Source organism: Scyliorhinus torazame, chromosome 14 (genome assembly GCF_047496885.1).
Source record: "Scyliorhinus torazame isolate Kashiwa2021f chromosome 14, sScyTor2.1, whole genome shotgun sequence".
In the NCBI taxonomy this organism is placed as follows: Eukaryota; Metazoa; Chordata; class Chondrichthyes; order Carcharhiniformes; family Scyliorhinidae; genus Scyliorhinus; species Scyliorhinus torazame.
The window spans coordinates 211,556,761-211,583,996 of NC_092720.1; the positions used below are offsets into that span (position 1 = coordinate 211,556,761).

The 27,236-nt window shown below is 59.7% G+C and overlaps 1 protein-coding gene across 1 annotated transcript in view; it reads left to right on the top strand.

Annotated features, from left to right (window-relative positions):
• Positions 1-304: 304 nt before the first annotated feature.
• LOC140390448 (butyrophilin subfamily 2 member A1-like) overlaps positions 305-27,236 on the top strand; it is a 95,842-nt gene continuing 68,910 nt past the window's right edge. Inside the window, 7 exon segments of the mRNA XM_072475595.1 lie at positions 305-773; positions 10,343-10,439; positions 21,237-21,599; positions 23,757-23,920; positions 23,923-24,043; positions 24,890-25,009; positions 25,232-25,258. Of these exon segments, the coding sequence (XP_072331696.1) occupies positions 10,352-10,439; positions 21,237-21,599; positions 23,757-23,920; positions 23,923-24,043; positions 24,890-25,009; positions 25,232-25,258 (883 nt within the window). The 5' untranslated portion in view covers positions 305-773; positions 10,343-10,351.

A 27,236-nucleotide genomic window follows, 5' to 3' on the forward strand; every position in this document is an offset into this window, starting at 1 on the left:
GGTTACAAAGCCAGAGTTCAGAGTGTGGACAGGGCAAACCCCTAATCCAGCTCCGTGCCTGCTCCAAAAACCAATTCAAATTGAATCCAATTCATAGTCCCCACAAGAGAGGCATACCAGATCCAGGCATTACACCTGACCTCACACTCATCCGGCACAGAATGCAGCCACCCTGAAAACCCCGCCGGAGGTGGGGGGCATAAAATCCCAGCCAGAGATAGAGAGCATTGAGTGTGACTGGTGGAGGGAAGTCGAGGTGAAATTGTACACCCAGGGGAGGGGCGGTGGGGTCTCGGATGCATCGCCTGAAGGGATCGGGAGAGGCAGAAACCCCTCAACTCATTCCAAACTGGGAACGTGGATCAGGAATGTGCCGATTATAGGCGTTCTTCGGTTAGCAGAGAGACGATGTGCTGAACGGCACCCGACACTTCATTCTACGTGATGCTAAATGTTTGTTGGTTAACATGCGGAGAGCAGGGGTAAAGAGGAGGAGAGAGTAGCAGGAAGTGCAGCTTATTTCCTGGTCAGCCCAGCGGTTGAAGCTTGGGTTTGGGTGGAGTTGAAATGGTGTAATGTACAGAGGGCGAGGGAGGATATCCCCTGAAGAAGGCGAGGGGAAAACGCCTCTGAGTCGCGGGGTTCTGAGTTTGACGTCCTGTTACTTTGCAGTCAACAGAGAGAAAAGGCGGAGGTGACCTCAAATAGAAAGTGAAAGCGGCCGTCCCCATTGCTGATCGCATTTGGAAAACTCTTGTGCTGCTTCGTAACCGGTGAGTTTCTTGGTTATTTCAGCTCCTGTCAGTTTCAGTGTAACTGGCCAACTTCTCGGTGTAGACTCAGTGAGCAGCCGGAGTACGGGGAGACAAGTCAAAGTCCCACAGAGCCTGCACTGGGGAGGCAGAGCGAGGCTGGAGGGTTTTGGGAGGGGTTGGGTTTGGACGGATGAAGGCTCAGAAGTCTTGTTTTTCTTCAACGTTGAAAGTTTTGGAAAGGAGGAACCCCGGTGGTCCTGGGTGTGGGAGAGGAGAACCCGGATGTTCAACTATGAAGAGAGCCTGGGGTTGTTTTCCTTGGAGCAGAGGAGAGTGGTGCCCATTGAAGTGGACACAACTACGAGGGACATATAGAGCAGATTGGAATAAACTTTTCCCCTTAAGGGGTCAATAACCAGGGGGGTTAAGTTAAGACATGGGAGGTTTAGAGGGGATTTCAGGAAAAACATTTGGGTGGTGGGAATCTGGAACTCGCTGTCCGAAAGGGTGGTAGAGATGGGAACCCTCACAACATTGAAGAAGCAGGTGGATGAGCACTTGAAACGCCACAGCTTACAAGGCTGTGAGCCAAGTGCTGGAAATGGGATGAGAATAGATAGGTGGCCTGTGCAGACATGATGGGCCGTATGGTCACTTTCTGGCTTGATCACTCTATATCCCTACGACTTCTTGTCCCCAAGCTGGAATATTGTCCCAGTCTTTTCCAGGGCTTTTCCTTTTAAAAAAAATAAAAATAAATTGCTGCTCCCACTTCGCAACAGGGGACTGACTACATTTCAAAAAGGACTTCCTTCTCCCGGAGTCCCCCTGAGGTTGTGAGGAGCAGGCTATCTGGAATAGTGAACAGCTTAGCGAAGGCTAACCCGGTTTGTCAGGTGCGTATCAGGTGCTTTTGCACTTCCTTAAGTCAGAAGGTTGTGGGTTCAAGTCCCACTCCAGCACAAAACAATGTAGACTGAACACCCCATTGGCCAGAGACTGAACTGAACTGGACTAGTCATGTACTGTGGCTATAGACAGGTCAGAGGTTAGGAATCCTCAGGTGAGTAACTCACCTCCTAACTCCCCAAAGCCTGTCCACCTTCTGCAAGGCACAAGTCAGGATGGAATACTCTCCACTTGCCTGGATGAGCGCAGCTCCAACAACACTCCAGACGCTCAACACCATCCAGGTCAAAGCAGCCCTGATTGCTCCCCCTTCCACAAACATTCAAACCCTCCACTACCGATGAGCAGTGGCAGCCGTGTGTACCATCTACAAGATGCACTGCAGTAACTCACCAAGATTCCTTAGACAGCACCTTCCAAACCCACGATCACTACCATCTAGAAGGACGAGAGCAGCAGATACCTGGGAACCCCACCGCCTGGAGGTTCCCCTCCAAGTCACTCATCACCGTGACTTGGAAATATATCGTCGCTCCTTCATTGTAGTTGGGTCAAAATCCTGGAACTCCCTCTCTAACAACACAATGGGTGTACCTACACCTCAGGGACTGCAGCGGTTCAGGAAGGCAGCTCACCACCACCTTCTCAAAGGGACAATAAGGGATGGACAACAGGGGTGGCACGGTGGTACAGTGCTTAGCACTGCTGCCTCACGGTGCCGAGTACCCGGGTTCAATCCCGGCCCCAGGTCACTGTCCGTATGGAGTTTCCATATCCTCCCTGTGGGTCTCATCCCCACAGCCCAAAGATGGGCAGGGTAGGGAGGTAAGCCATGCTAAATTGCCCCTTAATTGAGAGAAAACAAATTGGGTACTCTAAATTCTTTAAGAAAAGGGATGCACAACAAATGCTGGCCTCGCTAGCAATGCCCACATCCGCTGAATGAATTTTTAAAAGTTTCGTACTGAGGGGTGCTGCACTGTTGGAAATACTGTTTTTCGGTTCAGCCAATTAAACCAAGGCCCAGCTGCTCTGGTGGATGCTATTTTGAGGTGGAGCAGGGGAGTTATTTATCCCACTCGTGAGGGTTATTGGTGTCCTGGACAATGTTCGTCCCTCAATCAACATTCCAAAGATTAGCTCATGTTCACGCTGTCATTTGTTTAAAAACATTTTTTTTAGAGTACCCAATTATTTTTTTAATATAAAGGGGCAATTTAGAGTGCCCAAACATGGAGGGAATGTGCAAACTCCACACGGACAGTTACTCAGGGCTGGATCGAACCTGGGACCTCGGTGCTGTGAGGCAGCAGTGCTAACCACTGCACCACCGTGCTGCCCACGGGGGGGGGGGGGGCATATTTCTGAAATGTAACCGATGTCAATGTTGAAAGACACCAGCCAATTTGCGCACAGGAAGCTCCCACAAATGACAGCGTGCAGTGTATGTGTGGAGTTTGCACATTCTCCCTATGTCTGTGTGGGTTTCACCCCCGCAACCCAAAAATGAGCAGGTTATGTGGATTGGCCACGCTAAATTGCCCCTGAATTAGAAAAAATGAATTGGGTACTCTATGTAAAAGAAAAGAAGTATGTCCCTGGCTGTAGGATGGTTTAGAATGGTGTGAAAGGTGCTACCTAAATGCAAAAGTGGAATTATCCAGCCCCGGCCCTGTGGCGGGGCCAATATTCCTCGCGCCTGCCACCGGGGAGCTGGCGGCCAGGTGGACTTTGGCAAGTCTGGAAGATCCTGCCTGCAGGAAGGGCTGGAAAATTTCACCCCACGTCTTTCTAATGGAGGCCGTCAAAGTTATAATGGAGTTTGACGGGGGGGGGGATGTAGAGAAGATGTTTTCATTTGTGGGGGAGACTGAAGCTGGGTGTCAGATATATAATCCAGCCGTTAATAAATCCTATCGGAGATATGGGTGGAATGGGAACCTCACTGGCCAAAGTGAATAGAACAGAGACAGTTAACGGGGAAGATTGATGAACACGGGAGAATGGTATTGGAGGATATAATGATCGGGCTGAATGAAGAGGGGTGGGTGAAGCTTCTTGTAGAACATAATTACTGTTATCTGTTGAACTAAATGCTCTGATCCTGTGTTACTTTGTAACTCCTGACAGGAAACCTCACCAGCAGTAAGGCAACACCAGGACTCTGAGCACAAACTGTCTTCAGTTTCACACCACTCACCCTCTCTCCCACTATTCCATTTCTCCAGCTGATTCCGCTTTCCCACAGCTACTACTGTTTGTGCGCCTGTGCGCATGTGCGTATGTGCGCCTGTGCGCGTATGTGCGCCTGTGCGTATGTGTGCCTGTGCGTATGTGTGCCTGTGCGTATGTGCGCCTGTGCGCATGTGCGTATGTGTGCCTGTGCGTATGTGTGCCTGTGCGTATGTGTGCCTGTGCGCATGTGCGCGCATGTGTGCCTGTGCGCATGTGCGCCTGTGCGTATGTGCGCACATGCCTGTGCGTATGTGTGCCTGTGCGTATGTGCGCCTGTGCGTATGTGCGCCTGTGCGTATGTGTGCCTGTGCGCACATGCCTGTGCGTATGTGCGCCTGTGCGTGTGTGATATTGATGTCCAATATATGGTTCTAATAAGCCTCACGAGGCCCACGGGATGACCCAATTGATCTCCCTATGCATGGAGCTTGTGGAATATCAGCTTCCCGCTAAGGGGCAGAGGGAATATCAGCTGGGGATTGGGACTGTTTTGATCGGTAGTCCTGGTTGGGACCCATGTGCTGTATGAGGAAGGGTTGAGGACTCTGGATCTGCACTCGTTGGAGTTTAGAAGGGGGAATCTTATTGAAACTTACAGGATACTGCGAGGCCTGGATAGAGTGGACGTGGAGAGAATGTTTCCACTTGTAGGAAAAACTAGAAGCAGAGGACTCCATCTCAGACTAAAGGGATGATCCTTTAAATCAGAGATGAGGAGGAATTTCTTCAGCCAGAGGGTGGCGAATCTGTGGAACTCTTTGCTGCAGAAGGCTGTGGAGGCCAAATCACTGAGTGTCTTTAAGACAGAGATAGATAGGTTCTTGATTTATAAGGGTTATGGGGAGAAGGCAGGAGAATGGGCATGAGAAAATATCAGTCATGATTGAATGGCGGAGCAGACTCGATGGGCCGAGTGGCCTAATTCTGCTCCTATGTCTTATGGTCTTATGCTACATGGTGGTCTTTACTTTTGGTTACAAATAAACCTCTGTTGGATCATGATTTTGGGTTTCCTGAAGATTTTTATACTGGCGATGAGGAAAAGCTACGGCTGCAATTCTGGACCACACGAGTCCCTCAGTATGAGAGCAAGATCGGCGATATTTTTAAAATGCCGCTTTTTCGAAGGCCTTTGACACAGGTGTGAAAGATTGGGCCCAGTATACCGAATGGATGCGGTATTTCTTATAGGCGAATGGTATTGTAGGAGACGACTGACAATAGGTAATAATCCTGACCGACCCTCAGTGAATCAAAAGCCTTACCTACCCAGCAACCCCAGATTTGAAGACCTTTAATTAAGTTGTCGAACTTGTCGCAGACCAGTACCACCTTAAACCGTCAGTGATCATGCAGAGGTACCGGTTCAACTGGCCCGGCGAACTCTGGAGAAATTGGTCGCGCAATTCCTGATTTCCTTCGCAAGCTGGCTGAGCCTAATGACTCAGTCCACCCCTCCCGGAGATGTTGCGAGACCGCTTAGTGCGTGGAATTAATAACATGGTGACCCAACAGAAATCGCTGATGGAACCGTCCTTCGAATTAAAAAGGGTCAAATATCCATCTCTCGTGAAAACGTGGAGAAGGGGGGTCCAGGAACTGCAAGGCGCCATGGTCTTTGATGGAAATAGCATTGGCTACCCCACATGCCAACAAGTACCACTCCCCTCCCTCCCCACAAGAGCAATGCCCATGGGACCCAGCCGCCACCTGAGTAACGTCGTGGTCAGACCCATTGACCAAGAACCGGCGCAGCCCGACGAGACATCTCCCCGGAAGTCCAGGAAAAAGACTCCAAAACAGTGCCGCACTTGTGGCCGCAGGAATCGTGGGGACAGTAGAATCGACAGCGGATGCGTCGCCCTGGTCGGGTGACACAACTATCCCGAGCCAGGGCTCTACACATTGCCCAGCCCGATGACGATGATCGTATGCAACTAAATTGCATTGCCGCATCAAAAGTAGCCCCCATCAAGATAACCATCCTGGTGAATGGCCACCCCTTGGACATGGAAATAGATACAGGAGCTGCTGTCCTGGCATTGGATAACCGACAATCTGGAACAATTGTTTGGGAATCCAGCACCTGGGTTCCAAGGGTACTAAGGCACGGCTGGCGACGTATACCAGAGAACTATGAACAATTGTAGGGGCAATGATGACCCCGGTCACCCATGGACAACAGTCAGTTTGTCTGCTACTGGTAGTGGTGCAGGGGCCCAGACCCAGGCCTCCGCGGAAGCTGCGACTGGTTTCAGAGACTCCACCTCAATTAGCAACAAATCTTTATGCAATGCGCTTGTACCCATTCTAATGTCATGGGAAAACACCCGGAAGTCTTCAAGGAAGGCCTAGGGAAGATGAAGGGAGCCACGGCTAAACTTTACTTTGGCCTGGATGCCCAACCCAAGTATTTCAGGGCCCACCCAGTGCCATTCACCCAGCTGTCAAAAGGTGGGCAATGAGCTGAGCCGGCTAAAGAGCTTGGGGATTGATCGTCCAATCCAATTTCCAGAGTGGGCAGTGTGGTCCCGGTGTTGATCATAGAATTTACAGTGCAGAATGAGGCCATTCGGCCCATCGAGTCTGCACCGGCTCTTGGAAAGAGCACCTTCCCAAGGTCAACATCTCCACCCTATCCCCACAATCCAGTAACCCCACCCAACACTAAGGGCAATTTATCATGGCCAATCCACCTAACCTGCACATCTTTGGACTGTGGGAGGAAACCGGAGCACCCGGAGGAAACCCACGCACACACGGGGAGGATGTGCAGACTCCGCACAGACAGTGACCCAAGCCGGAATCGAACCTGGGACCCTGGAGCTGTGAAGCAATTGTGCTATCCACAATGCTACCGTGCTGCCCACGCTGATGACGGACAAGACCGTCTGCTTGTGCGGTGACTATAAAATAACGGCCAACAAGACTTCCCATTTATACCATGCCACACGTGGAAGTTGGCTGGGGGCCATTCTTGAAGCTGGACATCAGTCCAGCATACCTACAGCTAGAGTTAGACACGGAAATATGTAACCACCAATATCCACAGGTGATTGGATGATGCACGATATTCCCCTTTGGAATAACTTCCGCATGTTCCCATTTTCCAGCATGTTATGGAGAGCATTCTTCAAGAGCTCCCCAGGGTGACGGTCTACCTGAACGACCTGTTGATTACAGGAACCGCTGAGAAGGAAAACCTGGATAACCTATAAAAAGGCCTCTCCTGATTCTTGGAATTAGATGTCCGTCTGAATAAAAGACAAACAAATCTTCCAGGCAAGATACCCGGATACCGGGTTGACAAGGATGGTTTGCACCCGTTAGAAGAGAGTCTGAGCCATCAAGCAGGCACCAACACCAGAGACTAGGACAGAATTATGGTCTTTCTGAGGTCTCGTTAACTATTCTGGAAAATTTATTCCATATCTAACAACCAAATTGGCACCGCTACATGCGCACTTAAGCACCACAAATGGGCATGGAAGCCGTCACAAGAAGAGGCATTTGCCAGAGTAAATGGCACTATTATCCTCCAGGCCCCTGGCGCACGATCACTCATCAAAACCGCTGATACTCGCGTGCGACCTTTCCCATGTGGCACTGGGGTAGTGTTGTTCCATTGATTGGATGATGGGACAGACACATCAGGAACCTTGGCTGCCACAGAGCAGCATTATTTTAAAATTGTAAAGAAGGAACTGGCGCACAGTGGTTAGCACTGCTGCATCTGGGCGCCGAGGTCCCAGGTTCGATCCTGGCTCTGGGTCACTGTCCATGTGGAGTTTGCACATTCTCCCCGTGTTTGCGTGGGTTTTGCCCCCACAACCCAAAGATGTGCAGGGTAGGTGGATTGGCCACGCTAAATTGCCCCTTAATTGGAAACAATAAATTGGGTACTCTAAATTTTTTTTTTTTTGAAAAAGAAGGAACTAGCCAGGATCCAGTTTCACCAATATGTCTATGGACGTCATTGCTTAGTAATCACAGACCACAAGCCCTTACTCAGCCTTTCCAAAGAAGACCAAGTGATACAGCTGATAGATGGGCATTGCTGCTGGTAGCGTATGAATACTTTTTATTGTCCCAGGCGCACAGATTGTGCACACAAATTATGCCAACTCCCACTGCCTCTATGCTTCCCGCCCATGCCAGTAGCAGACAAAGTGCTGTTGACACTAACCTTTATGAACACATTGCCTATCACAGCCTCACAAATTGGTATTTGGACTCAAAATGGGGGAGTACAAGGGAAACTTCCAGAAAGTCTGCAAGCCTTCACAACCAAGCAACAGGAACTTAGTGCAGAGGACAGCTTCCTCCTGTTGTAGTCCCGAAGCAGGACTTGCGTAGTTGGATATCCGGGGATTTTGGAAATGAAGATGCTCGCTAGGAGCTACGTGTGGTGGCCGGGGCTTGATTGCGATATTGAGACGTTGGTGCGGCAGTGTGCGGCATGCCAACAGCCTCAGAAGCTCATCAGCCTCGCCCCACCCATGGGAGTGACCGGGATGCCCTTGGGTGCGTTTACGCGCCAGCGCTTCCTGGGGTCAGTGTTTCGGCTGGTAATGGATGCCTACTAATGAATGTAGACCGGATGCTGCCCACCACTACGCAAGCCACAATAGAAAAGCTACACCAATCATTCAAAATTCAAGGTATTTTAGAGATACTTGTCACCAATAACGACACTCCCTTCACAAGTGAGGACTGTCGAGGATTCATGCAGACGAATGGGGTAAAGTACACTCTGACCGTCCCATATCGCCCTCTTCTGGCTGAGCGGGCAGTACAACCTTCACGAGGGGCAGGAAACATATCACACTGACCACACTGCTCGTTACGACCAGAGCAAGACCGGCTGAGCTACTGATGGCTGATTGTCTCTGAACCCGTTTAAGTTTGACATTTCCCAAACTTGTTGGGAGGGTGGAGAAGACACGAGACTCCAGAAGAGGCAACATGATCACCGGAAGCAGGACAGAGGATTTAAGCCTGAGGACACTGTCTATGGGGCCAGCAACCGCTGGATACCAGGGACCATAGTGGAGAAGACAGGACCAGTCAAAGCCAGACAATGGACTGGATACCAGCATGTGGACCAACTCCAAGGCAGAGAGCCCGCACCAGAGGCAACCCCACCAGAGGAGTCAGTCCCTCGTCCCCCCTTGCCCACCATCCTTGACCCTGTGTGTGCGTGTGTGTGTGTGTCTCCGCGTGTGTGTGCGTGTGTGAGTCGGTCTCCACGCATGTATGTGTCGGTCTCCACGCGTGTGTGTCAGTCTCCGCGTGTGTGTGTGTGTGTGTCGGTCTCCCCGCGTGTGTGTGTCGGTCTCCGCGCGTGTATGTGTCGGTCTCCCCGCGTGTGTATGTCGGTCTGCGCGTGTATGTGTCGGTCTCCGCGCGTGTATACGTCGGTCTCCGCGCGTGTCTGCGTCGGTCTCCGCGCGTTTATGCGTCGGTCTCCGCGCGTGTATGCGTCGGTCTCCGCGCGTGTATGCGTCGGTCTCCGCGCGTGTATGCGTCGGTCTCCGCGCGTGTATGCGTCGGTCTCCGCGCGTGTATGCGTCGGTCTCCGCGCGTGTATGCGTCGGTCTCCGAATGCGTCAGTCTCCGCGCGTGTATGCATCGGTCTCCGCGCGTGTCTGCGTCGGTCTCCGCGCGTTTATGCGTCGGTCTCCGCGCGTGTATGCGTCGGTCTCCGCGCGTGTATGCGTCGGTCTCCGCGCGTGTATGCGTCGGTCTCCGCGCGTGTATGCGTCGGTCTCCGAATGCGTCGGTCTCCGCGCGTGTATGCGTCGGTCTCCGCGCGTGTATGCGTCGGTCTCCGAATGCGTCGGTCTCCGCGCGTGTATGCGTCGGTCTCCGCGCGTGTATGCGTCGGTCTCCGCGCGTGTATGCGTCGGTCTCCGCGCGTGTATGCGTCGGTCTCCGCGCGTGTATGCGTCGGTCTCCGCGCGTGTATGCGTCGGTCTCCGCGCGTGTATGCGTCGGTCTCCGCGCGTGTATGCGTCGGTCTCCGCGCGTGTATGCGTCGGTCTCCGCGCGTGTATGCGTCGGTCTCCGCGCGTGTATGCGTCGGTCTCCGCGCGTGTATGCGTCGGTCTCCGAATGCGTCAGTCTCCGCGCGTGTATGCGTCGGTCTCCGCGCGTGTATGCGTCGGTCTCCGCGCGTGTATGCGTCGGTCTCCGCGCGTGTATGCATCGGTCTCCGAATGCGTCAGTCTCCGCGCGTGTATGCGTCGGTCTCCGAATGCGTCAGTCTCCGCGCGTGTATGCGTCGGTCTCCGCGCGTGTATGCGTCGGTCTCCGCGCGTGTATGCGTCGGTCTCCGCGCGTGTATGCGTCGGTCTCCGCGCGTGTATGCGTCGGTCTCCGCGCGTGTATGCGTCGGTCTCCGCGCGTGTGTTACTCATGTAAAATTTCTGCCGATATTCCAGGTCACTACAATGCATCATATCATGGAAGTGCTGAAGATGGATTTCCGAATTTTCAAGTCCTCTCTCCTGCCCCTGGTTCTCCTTTGGTTCATTTGCGGTGAGAATAAAAAGTTTTATCGATTTCATGATGAGAAATTACTTATTTTGCATTTTGTCTTTTGCATGGTGATAGCTCGTCCATCTCTGAACTGGGGAATCAGGGACACAAAGCCGATAAGTGAGATTTCATATAACACTGGCTGACCATTCAGTGTGGTACCGAGGGTCAGTGCTGAGGGAGTGCTGCACTGTCAGAGGGTCAGTGCTGAGGGAGTGCTGCACTGTCAGTGGGTCAGTACTGAGGGAGAGCTGGACTGTCAGAGGGTCAGTACTGAGGGAGTGCTGCACTGTCAGAGGGTCAGTACTGAGGGAGTGCTGCTCTGTCAGAGGGTCAGTACTGAGGGAGTGCTGCACTGTCAGAGGGTCAGTACTGAGGAAGTGCTGCACTGTCAGAGGGTCAGTACTGAGGGAGTGCCGCACTGTCAGAGGGTCAGTACTGAGGGAGTGCTGCACTGTCAGACGGTCAGTACTGAGGGAGTGCCGCTCTGTCAGAGGGTCAGTACTGAGGGAGTGCAGCACTGTCAGAGGGCCAGTGCTGAGGGAGTGCTGCACTGTCAGAGGGTCAGTGCTGAGGGAGTGCCGCTCTGTCAGAGGGTCAGTGCTGAGGGAGTGCTGCACTGTCAGAGGGTCAGTGCTGAGGGAGTGCTGCTCTGTCAGAGGGTCAGTGCTGAGGGAGTGCAGCACTGTCAGAGGGTCAGTGCTGAGGGAGTGCTGCACTGTCAGAGGGTCAGTGCTGAGGGAGTGCTGCTCTGTCAGAGGGTCAGTGCTGAGGGAGTGCTGCACTGTCAGAGGGTCAGTGCTGAGGGAGTGCTGCTCTGTCAGAGGGTCAGTGCTGAGGGAGTGCAGCACTGTCAGAGGGTCAGTGCTGAGGGAGTGCTGCACTGTCAGAGGGTCAGTGCTGAGGGAGTGCTGCACTGTCAGAGGGTCAGTGCTGAGGGAGTGCTGCTCTGTCAGAGGGTCAGTGCTGAGGGAGTGCTGCTCTGTCAGAGGGTCAGTGCTCAGGGAGTGCTGCTCTGTCAGAGGGTCAGTGCTGAGGGAGTGTTGCTCTGTCAGAGGGTCAGTGCTGAGTGAGAGCTGTACTGTCAGAGGGTCAGTACTGAGGGAGTGCTGCACTGCCAGAGGGAAAGAGCTGAGGGAGTGCCGCACTGTCAGAGGGTCAGTACTGAGGGAGTGCTGCACTGTCAGAGGGTCAGTGCTGAGGGAGTGCTGCACTGTCAGAGGGTCAGTGCTGAGGGAGTGCTGCACTGTCAGAGGGTCAGGACTGAGGGAGCGCTGCATTGTCAGAGGGTCAGTACTGAGGGAGTGCTGCACTGTCAGAGGGTCAGTACTGAGGGAGTGCTGCACTGTCAGAGGGTCAGTGCTGAGGGAGTGCTGCACTGTCAGAGGGTCAGTGCTGAGGGAGTGCTGCTCTGTCAGAGGGTCAGTGCTGAGGGAGAGCTGGACTGTCAGAGGGTCAGTACTGAGGGAGTGCCGCACTGTCAGAGGGTCAGTGCTGAGGGAGAGCTGGACTGTCAGAGGGTCAGTACTGAGGGAGTGCTGCACTGCCAGAGGGCCAGTGCTGAGGGAGTGCTGCACTGTCAGAGGGTCAGTGCTGAGGGAGTGCCGCTCTGTCAGAGGGTCAGTGCTGAGGGAGTGCTGCACTGTCAGAGGGTCAGTACTGAGGGAGTGCTGCACTGTCAGAGGGTCAGTGCTGAGGGAGTGCTGCACTGTCAGAGGGTCAGTGCTGAGGGAGTGGTGCTCTGTCAGAGGGTCAGTGCTGAGGGAGTGCTGCACTGTCAGAGGGTCAGTGCTGAGGGAGTGCTGCTCTGTCAGAGGGTCAGTGCTGAGGGAGTGCAGCACTGTCAGAGGGTCAGTGCTGAGGGAGTGCTGCACTGTCAGAGGGTCAGTGCTGAGGGAGTGCTGCACTGTCAGAGGGTCAGTGCTGAGGGAGTGCTGCTCTGTCAGAGGGTCAGTGCTGAGGGAGTGCTGCTCTGTCAGAGGGTCAGTGCTCAGGGAGTGCTGCTCTGTCAGAGGGTCAGTGCTGAGGGAGTGCTGCTCTGTCAGAGGGTCAGTGCTGAGTGAGAGCTGTACTGTCAGATGGTCAGTACTGAGGGAGTGCTGCACTGCCAGAGGGAAAGAGCTGAGGGAGTGCCGCACTGTCAGAGGGTCAGTACTGAGGGAGTGCTGCACTGTCAGAGGGTCAGTGCAGAGGGAGTGCTGCACTGTCAGTGGGTCAGTACTGAGGGAGTGCTGCACTGTCAGAGGGTCAGTGCGGAGGGAGTGCTGCACTGTCAGAGGGTCAGGACTGAGGGAGCGCTGCATTGTCAGAGGGTCAGTACTGAGGGAGTGCAGCACTGTCAGAGGGTCAGTACTGAGGGAGTGCTGCACTGTCAGAGGGTCAGTGCTGAGGGAGTGCTGCACTGTCAGAGGGTCAGTGCTGAGGGAGTGCTGCTCTGTCAGAGGGTCAGTGCTGAGGGAGAGCTGGACTGTCAGAGGGTCAGTACTGAGGGAGTGCCGCACTGTCAGAGGGTCAGTGCTGAGGGAGAGCTGGACTGTCAGAGGGTCAGTACTGAGGGAGTGCTGCACTGCCAGAGGGTCAGTACTGAGGGAGTGCTGCACTGTCAGAGGGTCAGTACTGAGGGAGTGCTGCACTGCCAGAGGGTCAGTACTGAGGGAGTGCTGCACTGCCAGAGGGTCAGTACTGAGGGAGTGCTGCACTGCCAGAGGGTCAGTACTGAGGGAGTGCTGCACTGTCAGAGGGTCAGTGCTGAGGGAGTGCTGCACTGTCAGTGGGTCAGTACTGAGGGAGTGCTGCACTGTCAGAGGGTCAGTGCTGAGGGAGTGCTGCACTGTCAGAGGGTCAGGACTGAGGGAGCGCTGCATTGTCAGAGGGTCAGTACTGAGGGAGTGCTGCACTGTCAGAGGGTCAGTACTGAGGGAGTGCTGCACTGTCAGAGGGTCAGTGCTGAGGGAGTGCTGCACTGTCAGAGGGTCAGTGCTGAGGGAGTGCTGCTCTGTCAGAGGGTCAGTGCTGAGGGAGAGCTGGACTGTCAGAGGGTCAGTACTGAGGGAGTGCCGCACTGTCAGAGGGTCAGTGCTGAGGGAGAGCTGGACTGTCAGAGGGTCAGTGCTGAGGGAGTGCTGCACTGTCAGAGGGTCAGTACTGAGGGAGTGCAGCACTGTCAGAGGGCCAGTGCTGAGGGAGTGCTGCACTGTCAGAGGGTCAGTGCTGAGGGAGTGCCGCTCTGTCAGAGGGTCAGTGCTGAGGGAGTGCTGCACTGTCAGAGGGTCAGTGCTGAGGGAGTGCTGCTCTGTCAGAGGGTCAGTGCTGAGGGAGTGCAGCACTGTCAGAGGGTCAGTGCTGAGGGAGTGCTGCACTGTCCGAGGGTCAGTGCTGAGGGAGTGCTGCTCTGTCAGAGGGTCAGTGCTGAGGGAGTGCTGCACTGTCAGAGGGTCAGTGCTGAGGGAGTGCTGCTCTGTCAGAGGGTCAGTGCTGAGGGAGTGCAGCACTGTCAGAGGGTCAGTGCTGAGGGAGTGCTGCACTGTCAGAGGGTCAGTGCTGAGGGAGTGCTGCACTGTCAGAGGGTCAGTGCTGAGGGAGTGCTGCTCTGTCAGAGGGTCAGTGCTGAGGGAGTGCTGCTCTGTCAGAGGGTCAGTGCTCAGGGAGTGCTGCTCTGTCAGAGGGTCAGTGCTGAGGGAGTGTTGCTCTGTCAGAGGGTCAGTGCTGAGTGAGAGCTGTACTGTCAGAGGGTCAGTACTGAGGGAGTGCTGCACTGCCAGAGGGAAAGAGCTGAGGGAGTGCCGCACTGTCAGAGGGTCAGTACTGAGGGAGTGCTGCACTGTCAGAGGGTCAGTACTGAGGGAGTGCTGCACTGTCAGAGGGTCAGTGCTGAGGGAGTGCTGCACTGTCAGAGGGTCAGTGCTGAGGGAGCGCTGCATTGTCAGAGGGTCAGTACTGAGGGAGTGCTGGACTGTCAGAGGGTCAGTACTGAGGGAGTGCTGCACTGTCAGAGGGTCAGTGCTGAGGGAGTGCTGCACTGTCAGAGGGTCAGTGCTGAGGGAGTGCTGCTCTGTCAGAGGGTCAGTGCTGAGGGAGAGCTGGACTGTCAGAGGGTCAGTACTGAGGGAGTGCCGCACTGTCAGAGGGTCAGTGCTGAGGGAGAGCTGGACTGTCAGAGGGTCAGTACTGAGGGAGTGCTGCACTGCCAGAGGGCCAGTGCTGAGGGAGTGCTGCACTGTCAGAGGGTCAGTGCTGAGGGAGTGCTGCTCTGTCAGAGGGTCAGTACTGAGGGAGTGCTGCACTGTCAGAGGGTCAGTGCTGAGGGAGTGCTGCACTGTCAGAGGGTCAGTGCTGAGGGAGTGGTGCTCTGTCAGAGGGTCAGTGCTGAGGGAGTGCTGCACTGTCAGAGGGTCAGTGCTGAGGGAGTGCTGCTCTGTCAGAGGGTCAGTGCTGAGGGAGTGCAGCACTGTCAGAGGGTCAGTGCTGAGGGAGTGCTGCACTGTCAGAGGGTCAGTGCTGAGGGAGTGCTGCACTGTCAGAGGGTCAGTGCTGAGGGAGTGCTGCTCTGTCAGAGGGTCAGTGCTGAGGGAGTGCTGCTCTGTCAGAGGGTCAGTGCTCAGGGAGTGCTGCTCTGTCAGAGGGTCAGTGCTGAGGGAGTGCTGCTCTGTCAGAGGGTCAGTGCTGAGTGAGAGCTGTACTGTCAGATGGTCAGTACTGAGGGAGTGCTGCACTGCCAGAGGGAAAGAGCTGAGGGAGTGCCGCACTGTCAGAGGGTCAGTACTGAGGGAGTGCTGCACTGTCAGAGGGTCAGTGCAGAGGGAGTGCTGCACTGTCAGTGGGTCAGTACTGAGGGAGTGCTGCACTGTCAGAGGGTCAGTGCTGAGGGAGTGCTGCACTGTCAGAGGGTCAGGACTGAGGGAGCGCTGCATTGTCAGAGGGTCAGTACTGAGGGAGTGCTGCACTGTCAGAGGGTCAGTACTGAGGGAGTGCTGCACTGTCAGAGGGTCAGTGCTGAGGGAGTGCTGCACTGTCAGAGGGTCAGTGCTGAGGGAGTGCTGCTCTGTCAGAGGGTCAGTGCTGAGGGAGAGCTGGACTGTCAGAGGGTCAGTACTGAGGGAGTGCCGCACTGTCAGAGGGTCAGTGCTGAGGGAGAGCTGGACTGTCAGAGGGTCAGTACTGAGGGAGTGCTGCACTGCCAGAGGGTCAGTACTGAGGGAGTGCTGCACTGTCAGAGGGTCAGTACTGAGGGAGTGCTGCACTGCCAGAGGGTCAGTACTGAGGGAGTGCTGCACTGCCAGAGGGTCAGTACTGAGGGAGTGCTGCACTGCCAGAGGGTCAGTACTGAGGGAGTGCTGCACTGTCAGAGGGTCAGTGCTGAGGGAGTGCTGCACTGTCAGTGGGTCAGTACTGAGGGAGTGCTGCACTGTCAGAGGGTCAGTGCTGAGGGAGTGCTGCACTGTCAGAGGGTCAGGACTGAGGGAGCGCTGCATTGTCAGAGGGTCAGTACTGAGGGAGTGCTGCACTGTCAGAGGGTCAGTACTGAGGGAGTGCTGCACTGTCAGAGGGTCAGTGCTGAGGGAGTGCTGCACTGCCAGAGGGTCAGTACTGAGGGAGTGCTGCACTGCCAGAGGGTCAGTACTGAGGGAGTGCTGCACTGCCAGAGGGTCAGTACTGAGGGAGTGCTGCACTGTCAGAGGGTCAGTACTGAGGGAGCGCTGCACTGTCAGAGGGTCAGTACCGAGGGAGTGCTGCACTGTCAGAGGGTCAGTACTGAGGGAGCGCTGCACTGTCAGAGGGTCCCACCCTCCCTCTCCCACTCTGCACCTCCCACCCGCTCTCCCCTCCCTCCTGCCCTCTCCCGCTCTCCCCTCCCTCCCGCCCTCTCCCGCTCTCCCCTCCCTCCTGCCCTCTCCCGCTCTGCCCCTCCCACCTGCCCTCTCCCGCTCTGCCCCTCCCACCCGCCCTCTCCCGCTCTGCCCCTCCCTCCCGCCCTCTCCCGCTCTCCCCTCCCTCCTGCCCTCTCCCGCTCTCCCCCTCCCTCCTGCCCTCTCCCGCTCTCCCCTCCCTCCCGCCCTCTCCCTCTCTGCCCCTCCCTCCCGCCCTCTCCCACTCTCCCCTCCCTCCTGCCCTCTCCCGCTCTCCCCTCCCTCCTGCCCTCTCCCGCTCTCCCCTCCCTCCTGCCCTCTCCCGCTCTGCCCCTCCCTCCCGCCCTCTCCCGCTCTGCCCTCTCCCGCTCTCCCCTCCCTCCTGCCCTCTCCCGCTCTGCCCCTCCCTCCCGCCCTCTGCCGCTCTCTCCCTCCCTCCCGCCCTCTCCCGCTCTCCCCTCCCTCCTGCCCTCTCCCGCTCTCCCCTCCCTCCTGCCCTCTCCCACTCTCCCCTCCCTCCCGCCCTCTCCCGCTCTCCCCTCCCTCCTGCCCTCTCCCGCTCTCCCCTCCCATCCGCCCTCTCCCGCTCTGCCCCTCCCTCCCGCCCTCTCCCGCTCTCCCCTCCCTCCTGCCCTCTCCCGCTCTCCCCTCCCTCCCGCCCTCTCCCGCTCTCCCCTCCCTCCTGCCCTCTCCCGCTCTCCCCTCCCTCCCGCCCTCTCCCGCTCTCCCCTCCCTCCCGCCCTCTCCCGCTCTCCCCTCCCTCCCGCCCTCCCCCGCTCTCCCCTCCCTCCCGCCCTCCCGCTCTGCCCTCTCCCGCTCTCCCCTCCCACACGCCCTCTCCCGCTCTGCCCCTCCCTCCCGCCCTCTCCCGCTCTGTCCCTCCCTCCCGTTCTCCTCCCGCTCTGTCCCTCCCTCCCGCCCTCTCCCGCTCTGTCCCTCCCTCCCGCCCTCTCCCGCTCTCTCCCTCCCTCCCGCCCTCTCCCGCTCTCCCCTCCCTCCTGCCCTCTCCCGCTCTCCCCTCCCTCCTGCCCTCTCCCTCTCTCCCCTCCCTCCCGCCCTCTCCCGCTCTCCCCTCCCTCCTGCCCTCTCCCGCTCTCCCCTCCCTCCTGCCCTCTCCCGCTCTCCCCTCCCTCCTGCCCTCTCCCGCTCTGCCCCTCCCTCCCGCCCTCTCCCGCTCTGCCCTCTCCCGCTCTCCCCTCCCTCCTGCCCTCTCCCGCTCTGCCCCTCCCTCCCGCCCTCTGCCGCTCTCTCCCTCCCTCCCGCCCTCTCCCGCTCTCCCCTCCCTCCTGCCCTCTCCCGCTCTCCCCTCCCTCCTGCCCTCTCCCACTCTCCCCTCCCTCCCGCCCTCTCCCGCTCTCCCCTCCCTCCTGCCCTCTCCCGCTCTCCCCTCCCATCCGCCCTCTCCCGCTCTGCCCCTCCCTCCCGCCCTCTCCCGCTCTCCCCTCCCTCCTGCCCTCTCCCGCTCTCCCCTCCCTCCCGCCCTCTCCCGCTCTCCCCTCCCTCCTGCCCTCTCCCGCTCTCCCCTCCCTCCCGCCCTCTCCCGCTCTCCCCTCCCTCCCGCCCTCCCCCGCTCTCCCCTCCCTCCCGCCCTCCCGCTCTGCCCTCTCCCGCTCTCCCCTCCCACACGCCCTCTCCCGCTCTGCCCCTCCCTCCCGCCCTCTCCCGCTCTGTCCCTCCCTCCCGTTCTCTCCCGCTCTGTCCCTCCCTCCCGCCCTCTCCCGCTCTGTCCCTCCTTCGCGCCCTCTCCCGCTCTCTCCCTCCCTCCCGCCCTCTCCCGCTCTCCCCTCCCTCCTGCCCTCTCCCGCTCTCCCCTCCCTCCTGCCCTCTCCCTCTCTCCCCTCCCTCCCGCCCTCTCCCGCTCTCCCCTCCCTCCTGCCCTCTCCCGCTCTCCCCTCCCATCCGCCCTCTCCCGCTCTGCCCCTCCCTCCCGCCCTCTCCCGCTCTCCCCTCCCTCCTGCCCTCTCCCGCTCTCCCCTCCCTCCTGCCCTCTCCCGCTCTCCCCTCCCTCCCGCCCTCTCCCGCTCTCCCCCTCCCTCCTGCCCTCTCCCGCTCTCCCCTCCCTCCCGCCCTCTCCCGCTCTCCCCTCCCTCCCGCCCTCCCCGCTCTGCCCTCTCCCGCTCTCCCCTCCCACACACCCTCTCCCGCTCTGCCCCTCCCTCCCGCCCTCTCCCGCTCTGTCCCTCCCTCCCGTTCTCTCCCGCTCTGTCCCTCCCTCCCGCCCTCTCCCGCTCTGTCCCTCCCTCCCGCCCTCTCCCGCTCTCCCCTCCCTCCCGCCCTCTCCCGCTCTCCCCTCCCTCCCGCCCTCTCCCGCTCTGCCCCTCCCACCCGCCCTCTCCCGCTCTGCCCCTCCCTCCCGCCCTCTCCTGCTCTGCCCCTCCCACCCGCTCACCCCTACCTCCCGCCCTCCCACACACCCTCTACCGCTCTGCCCTCTCCCGCTCTCCCCTCCCACCCGCCTCTCCCGCTCTCCCCTCCCTCCCGCCCTCTCCCGCTCTGCCCCTCCCTCCCGCCCTCTCCCACTCTGCCCCTCCCTCCCGCCCTCTCCCGCTCTCCCCTCCCTCCCGCCCTCTCCCGCTCTGCCCCTCCACCCGCCCCTCTCCCGCTCTCCCCTCCCTCCTGCCCTCCCACACACCCTCTCCCGCTCTGCCCTCTCCCGCTCTCCCCTCCCACCCGCCCTCTCCCGCTCTCCCCTCCCTCCCGCCCTCTCCCGCTCTGCCCCTCCCTCCCGCCCTCTCCCGCTCTGCCCCTCCCTCCCGCCCTCTCCCGCTCTCCCCTCCCTCCCGCCCTCTCCCGCTCTGTCCCTCCCTCCCGCCGACTCCCGCTCTGCCCCTCCCTCCCGCCCTCTCCCGCTCAGTGCCTCCCTCCCGCCCTCTCCCGCTCTGTCCCTCCCTCCCGCCCTCTCCCGCTCTCCCCTCCCTCCCGCCCTCTCCCGCTCTCCCCTCCCACCCGCCCTCTCCCGCTCTCCCCTCCCTCCCGCCCTCTCCCGCTCTGCCCCTCCCTCCCGCCCTCTCCCGCTCTCCCCTCCCACCCGCCCTCTCCCGCTGTCCCCTCCCTCCCGCCCTCTCCCGCTCTGCCCCTCCCTCCCGCCCTCTCCCGCTCTGCCCTCTCCCGCTCTGCCCCTCCCTCCCGCCCTCTCCCGCTCTGCCCCTCCCTCCCGCCCTCTCCCGCTCTGCCCCCTCCCTCCCGCCCTCTCCCGCTCTGCCCTCTCCCGCTCTGCCTCTCCCTCCCGCCCTCTCCCGCTCTCCCCTCCCTCCCGCCCTCTCCCCTCCCTCCTGCCCTCTCCCGCTCTCCCCTCCCTCCCGCCCTCTCCCGCTCTCCCCTCCCACCTGCCCTCTCCCGCTCTCCCCTCCCTCCCGCCCTCCCGCTCTGCCCTCTCCCGCTCTCCCCTCCCACACACCCTCTCCCGCTCTGCCCCTCCCTCCCGCCCTCTCCCGCTCTGCCCCTCCCTCCCGCCCTCTCCCGCTCTCCCCGCCCACCCGCCCTCTCCCGCTCTGTCCCTCCCTCCCACCCTCTCCCGCTCTGCCCCTTCCTCCCGCCCTCTCCCGCTCTGTCCCTCCCTCCCACCCTCTCCCGCTCTCCCCTCCCACCCGCCCTCTCCCGCTCTCCCCTCCCTCCCGCCCTCTCCAGCTCTGCCCCTCCCGCCCTCTCCCGCTCTGCCCCTCCCTCCTGCCCTCTCCCGCTCTGCCCCTCCCTCCCGCCCTCTCCCGCTCTCCCCCTCCCTCCCGCCCCCTCCCGCTCTGCCCCTCCCTCCCGCCCTCTCCCGTTCTGCCCCTCCCTCCCGCCCTCTCCTGCTCTCCCCTCCCACACACCCTCTCCCTCTCTGCCCCTCCCTCCCGCCCTCTCCCGCTCTCCCCTCCCACCCGCCCTCTCCCGCTCTCCCCTCCCACACACCCTCTCCCGCTCTGCCCCCCCCGCTCTCCCCTCCCTCCCGCCCTCTCCCGCTCTGCCCCTCCCTCCCGCCCTCTCCCGCTCTCCCCTCCCACCCGCCCTCTCCCGCTCTCCCCTCCCACACACCCTCTCCCACTCTGCCCTCTCCCGCTCTCCCCTCCCTCCCGCCCTCTCCCGCTCTGCCCCTCCCTCCCGCCCTCTCCCGCTCTGCCCCTCCCTCCCGCCCTCTCCCGCTCTCCCCTCCCTCCCGCCCTCTCCCGCTCTGCCCCTCCCTCCCGCCCTCTCCCACTCTGCCCCTCCCACCCGCTCTCCCCTCCCTCGCTCTTCCCTCTCTCCCACCCTGCCCCTCCCTCCCGCCCTCTCCCGCTCTCCCCTCCCTCCCGCCCTCTCCCGCTCTCCCCTCCCTCCTGCCCTCTCCCGCTCTGCCCCTCCCTCCCGCCCTCTCCCGCTCTCCCCTCCCACCTGCCCTCTCCCGCTCTCCCCTCCCTCCCGCCCTCCCGCTCTGCCCTCTCCCGCTCTCCCCTCCCACACATCCTCTCCCGCTCTGCCCCTCCCTCCCGCCCTCTCCCGCTCTGCCCCTCCCTCCCGCCCTCTCCCGCTCTCCCCTCCCTCCCGCCCTCTCCCGCTCTGCCCTCTCCCGCTCTCCCCTCCCACACACCCTCTCCCGCTCTGCCCCTCCCTCCCGCCCTCTCCCACTCTGCCCCTCCCACCCGCCCTCTCCCGCTCTCCTCTCCCGCTCTGCCCTCTCCCGCTCTCCCCTCCCACACACCCTCTCTCGCTCTGCCCCTCCCTCCCGTCCTCTCCCGCTCTCCCCTCCCACCCGCCCTCTCCCGCTCTGCCCCTCCCACCCACCCTCTCCCGCTCTGCCCTCTCCCGCTCTGCCCCTCCCTCCCTCCCGCCCTCTCCCGCTCTGCCCCTCCCACCCACGTTCTCCTGCTCTGTGGCTCCCTCCCACCTGCTCTGTCCCTCTCTCTTGGATGCAGGTGTATGGAGTTGAGTAATGGCTGATGGATCTGCTGATTTGCTCTCTCTCTCACACTCGCTCTGTTGCTGGCTGTTACAGATACGGTGGCGGGTTTTGTGGTGACTGCCCCGCCCGACCCGGTTGTGGCAGTATTCGGCGGTGACGTGGTCCTCGACTGCCAGCTGGTGCCAGCCAAGCCCCCGCAGGAAATGGAAATCCGTTGGATCTACATGCCCCTGACCTACTCTGCACCTGTGCACTTGTACAAGGATGGCCAGGAGGACCTGACGCTCCAACCCTTGGGTTACAGAGGGCGGACCGAGCTCTTCCTCGACAATGTCGCGCAGGGGAATCTCTCCCTCAAGCTGAAAAGTGTCCAAGTCTCTGACAGGGGCCAGTACAAATGCTTTGTAGCTTCCGCTGCCAAGCACGATGAGATCATAGTAACGCTGAACGTGTCAGGTCAGTGGCCATTTTGAAAACACTTGTGCCGGAGTCTCGGGGTGAGGGATCGATGCTTTCGCGCCAAGATTGAGAGAAGTTTCTCCACTCAAATTAATCTTGGGAATTCTCTCCCAACTTGGAGCAGGAGAAGGCCATTCAGCCCCTCAAGTCCTCATGGCCAATCTTGCACTTCAGCTCCACTTGCTCCCGCCCACACACCCATGCCCCTAATTCCCATCATATTTAAAATCTATTGGCCTCGGTGTGGAACATAGTGGACATCTTTTTTTTTAAATATAAATTTAGAGTACCCAATTATTTTCTTTTCCAATTAAGGGGCAATTTAGCGCGGCCAATCCACGTAACCACATCTTTGGGCTGTGGGGGTGAAACCGACACAGACACGGGGAGAATGTGCAAACTCCACACAGACAGTGACTCAGAGCTGGGATTGAACTAGGTGCCGTTAGGCAGCAGTGCTAACCACTGTGCCATCGTGCTGCCCTTGAATATAGTGGATGTCTAGGGCAGCACGGCGGCGCAGTGGGTTAGCACTGTTGCCTCACGGCGCCGAGGTTCGATCCCGGCCCCGGGTCACTGTCCCGTGTGGAGTTTGAACATTCTCCCAGTGTTTGAGTGGGTTTCACCCCCACAACACAAAGATGTGCAGGGTAGGTGGATTGGCCACGCTAAATTGCCCCTTCATTTGAAAAAAAAAAGAATTGGGTATTCTAAATTTATAAAACGAATCTAGAAGGGATGTCTTGAGTACCCCCATCCCTCTGGATGTGGGGAATGTCGTGTTGGGTGTTCCGATGCACAAATGATCCAACACGGCTGTAGATGGTACAACTCTGTTTTATTGTCTTAAACAATGACAACTGCTGACTGCTGGCTTAGGTTCGTGCTTCACCAGCTAACCTGTGGACCCAGGCCTATCACTATCTTAGTGAGGCACTCAGCACATGGTGTATGTCTGAGTAGCATGCTGTGAGCTCTGTGCACTGAGCTATCTCCTGGTAGAATGAGCAGGAACTGTGGTGTTCCCTGTTTTATAGTGCGTGTGCTCTCACTGGTGATTGGCTGCGATGTGTGTGTGTGTTGGTTGGTCCATCTACCTGTCCATCAGTGTGTGTGTGATTGCGCCATGATATCCTAATGTGGATATCATGACAGGGAATTCCATAGATCCACAACCCTCGAGTGAAGAAATGTGTCTTCAAAATGACCGACCTCTCATCCTGAGAACGAGGCTCCCCACCCCATGTGTGCGTTCTAGAGGTCTCCAAAACCTGGGGGTTGGGTGTGGGTGAGTGGGGAAGGGCCGCCCCTCCCACGCACCCACTCCCACCCACCCCAGTCAGACCCCTTCAGAACCTGGTATGGCTTCATTGGACTCCCCTCTTGTCCTCCTAACTTCCAGAGATCATGGGCCTAGTCCGCTCTTTCCTCCCCCCTCCCCCATAAATCTGTGGATGATTGGGTCATTGAGCCTGTTCCAGGTGGATGTAGATGGAATCTTAGATCCTGAGGGTGGGAGGGGGATTGGTTAAGGGATGTGAGGATAGTGAGGAAGGCAAGTTGGTTATGATCTCAAAAATTCACAGAAGAGGCTTGAGGGGCTGAAGGGCCTGCCTCAGCTCCTATTTCCTTTTTACCTTCCCTGTGCCATGTGAGACCAGTGGAACATTCTAGTAGTCTTCTGCAACTCCCCCCCCCCCCCCCCCCCCCCAACTCTCCAAACCTGTCCCAACCAGAAATGCGTTCATCACCAAAAATAGGACATTTCGAACCAGCGGGTGGAGTCTGCCACCTCCTGTGAGTAACCCAGTTTCAGTATGGGTGAAAAATAACATTAAAATAACAGAGAACCATTTAATGGTGGACACCAGTCAGTCAGTCAAGTCATGTTTTTTTTGAATATTTGAAAGCTTTTAAAAGGTGCCTATTATTGTCTGTGCGTCAAAATAATAGGAGCTTGCTCAAAGGCCCAAAACCAGCAACATTGCCCCCCCCCCCCCCAACCTCTTCCTCCGATTAGAGTCTCTCCTTAACTCCATTGACCGTGACCATGGTAACCCCCGCAAACAGGGGAGTTAGTGTTCTATAAAAGTACAGGGAACTGAGCAACAGGCTTTGTGGCCTACTCTCCTTCTAATGTCCATGTTGTTACAGGCACAGGCCGAAGGCCCTGGATCGAGATGGACAGCTACACGAGCAATGGCGTCAGACTGGGATGCAGATCCGACCACTGGTTCCCGGAGCCACCCATCCTCTGGGTAAATGGGAAGGGGGAGAAGGTTGCAGCTCAGCCAGAAACCAGGTACCAGTCGGACCTTTTCAGGGACTGATATCGGTTCACAGCATCATCGAGATCCCCAAGGACTCCGGGAACGAGTACACGTGTGTCATTAACAACAATCTGCTGAAGGAGACGAAGGAGGCCCGCATCCAGATCGCAGGTCTGTCACACAACAGAATGGCTTCTAAAGACACTCGCAGAATGTGGTAACGGGGTGGAAAGGACTTCAGTGTGATTAAGGATAAATGTAAGAGCTGGTGGTGTAGTGATGTTGTCAATGGCACAGTGGTTAGCACAGCTGCCTCACCGTGCCAGGGACTCGGGTCCAATTCCGGCCTCGGGTGACTGTGTGGAGTTTGCATTTTCTCCCCGTGTCATCGTGGGTTTCCTCCGGGTGCTCCGGTTTCCTCCCACAGTCCAAAGATGTGCAGGTTCGGTGGATTGGCCATGATGCATTGCCCTTAGTGTCCAAAATTGCCCTTAGTGTCCAAAGATTAGGTGGGGTTATGGGGATATGGTGGGGGTGCTCTTTGAGGGTTGATGCAGACTCGATGGGCCGAGTGGCCTCCTTCTGCACTGTAGGGATTCTGTTGTCTAGTAATCCAGAGACCCGGGGTAAAGCTTTGGGGACCCAGGTTCGAATCCCACCATTCCAGCTGTTAATAAATTTGGAATATAGAAAGCTAACCTCTGTAATCACAGTGGGCGTGGGTGAACTGGTTCACGGTGGCACAGCGGTTAGCATCACTGCCTCACAGTGTCAGGGACCTGGGTTCACTTCCGGCCTTGCGTCACGCTGTGGAGTCTGCACTTTCTCCCCGTGACTGCGTGGGTTTCCTCCGGGTGCTCCAGTTTCCTCCCACAGTCCGAAGGTGTGCAGGTTCGGTGGGGTTTTGGGGATAGTGGGCCTGGGTAAGGTGGTCTTTCAGGGGGTCGGTGCAGACTCGATGGGCTGAATGGCCTCCCACCTTATGAAGTGGCTGACAGTTTCTCTCTTTCGGCACAGATGCCTTCTTTCCCCGTGCTTCCGGGTGGATGGTCGCATTCTGGATCCTCTTTTTTCTGATGCTCGGAGCAGTCTGCTTCGCCCTGGTGCTCTTTCGAAAATTACACAACAACATTCAAGGTAAGAACTTCAGATTGCAACATTAAAGCTTCATCAAGAAGCAGAATGATTCTGTCACCTGATACCAAATCCGCAAACGCAGGAAATCCTCCACATGTGTGACAGTGGCTCTGGAGAGTAAATATCCGGGTATTTGAACACCTGAGAAGCGGAGGCTACATTCTGGGTACTTGCAGCTTCACACTGCCTGTTTACTAATTCATTCATTTAATTTCATTCCAGCCTTAAAAACATCGAGTAGCTTGCTCGGTAAGTGATGTTTATTCGGTCCGAGGGGTAAATACAAATATTGTGATGCCTCCCACTGTTGATTTTCCATTTTGAAGGATTTGACTCTCGTCCTGAACAAGAGTCTATCTGTCCTGCGAGAGCCCAGACCCCTCACCACTCCCGCCTCTGCCTCTGCCCCGCCTCCACCTCCTCCACTCCCCGCCCCTCCTCCACACTCAACCCCCGCCCCTCCTCCACCCCCCGCCCCTCCTCCACCCCCCGCCCCTCCTCCACCCCCCGCCCCTCCTCCACCCCCCGCCCCGCCGCCACCCCCCGCCCCTCCTCCACCCCCCGCCCCTCCTCCACCCCCCGCCCCTCCTCCACCCCCCGCCCCTCCTCCACCCCCCGCCCCTCCTCCACCCCCCGCCCCTCCTCCACCCCCCGCCCCTCCTCCACCCCCCGCCCCTCCTCCACCCCCCGCCCCTCCTCCACCCACCGCCCCTCCTCCACCCCCCGCCCCTCCTCCACCCCCCGCCCCTCCTCCACCCCCCGCCCCTCCTCCACCCCCCGCCCCTCCTCCACCCCCGCCCCTCCTCCACCCCCGCCCCTCCTCCACCCCCGCCCCTCCTCCACCCCCGCCCCTCCTCCACCCCCGCCCCTCCTCCACCCCCCGCCCCTCCTCCACCCCCCGCCCCTCCTCCACCCCCCGCCCCTCCTCCACCCCCGCCCCTCCTCCACCCCCCGCCCCTCCTCCACCCCGCTCCTCCACCCCCCGCCCCTCCTCCACCCCCCGCCCCTCCTCCACCCCCGCCCCTCCTCCACCCCCCGCCCCTCCTCCACCCCCCGCCCCTCCTCCACCCCCCGCCCCTCCTCCACCCCCCGCCCCTCCTCCACCCCCCGCCCCTCCTCCACCCCCCGCCCCTCCTCCACCCCCCGCCCCTCCTCCACCCCCCGCCCCTCCTCCACCCCGCCCCTCCTCCACCCCGCCCCTCCTCCACCCCGCCCCTCCTCCACCCCCCGCCCCGCCGCCACCCCCCGCCCCGCCGCCACCCCCCGCCCCGCCGCCACCCCCCGCCCCGCCGCCACCCCCGCCCCTCCTCCACCCCCGCCCCTCCTCCACCCCCGCCCCTCCTCCACCCCCACCCCTCCTCCACCCCCGCCCCTCCTCCACCCCCCGCCCCGCCGCCACCCCCCGCCCCGCCGCCACCCCCCGCCCCGCCGCCACCCCCGCCCCTCCTCCACCCCCGCCCCTCCTCCACCCCCGCCCCTCCTCCACCCCCGCCCCTCCTCCACCCCCGCCCCTCCTCCACCCCCGCCCCTCCTCCACCCCCGCCCCTCCTCCACCCCCGCCCCTCCTCCACCCCCGCCCCTCCTCCACCCCCGCCCCGCCGCCACCCCCCGCCCCGCCGCCACCCCCCGCCCCGCCGCCACCCCCCGCCCCGCCGCCACCCCCCGCCCCGCCGCCACCCCCCGCCCCGCCGCCACCCCCCGCCCCGCCGCCACCCCCCGCCCCGCCGCCACCCCCCCCGCCCCGCCGCCACCCCCCCGCCCCGCCGCCACCCCCCCGCCCCGCCGCCACCCCCCCGCCCCGCCGCCACCCCCCGCCCCGCCGCCACCCCCCCCGCCCCGCCGCCACCCCCCGCCCCGCGCCCTCTTCCCCCCTTCCTCTCCTCTTCCCCCCTTCCTCTCCTCTTCCCCCCTTCCTCTCCTCTTCCCCCCCTTCCTCTCCTCTTCCCCCCCCCTTCCTCTCCTCTTCCCCCCCCTTCCTCTCCTCTTCCTCCCCCTTCCTCTCCTCTTCCCCCCCTTCCTCTCCTCTTCCCCCCCTCCTCTCATCTTCCCCCCCCCTCCTCTCCTCTTTCTCCCCCCTCCTCTCTTCTTCTCCCCCCTCCTCTCTTCTTCTCCCCCCTCCTCTCTTCTTCTCCCCCCTCCTCTTCTCTTCCCCCACTCCTCTCCTCTTCCCCCCCCTCCTGTCTTCCTCCCCACCTCCTCTCTTCTCATTTGAATGACAACGAATGGT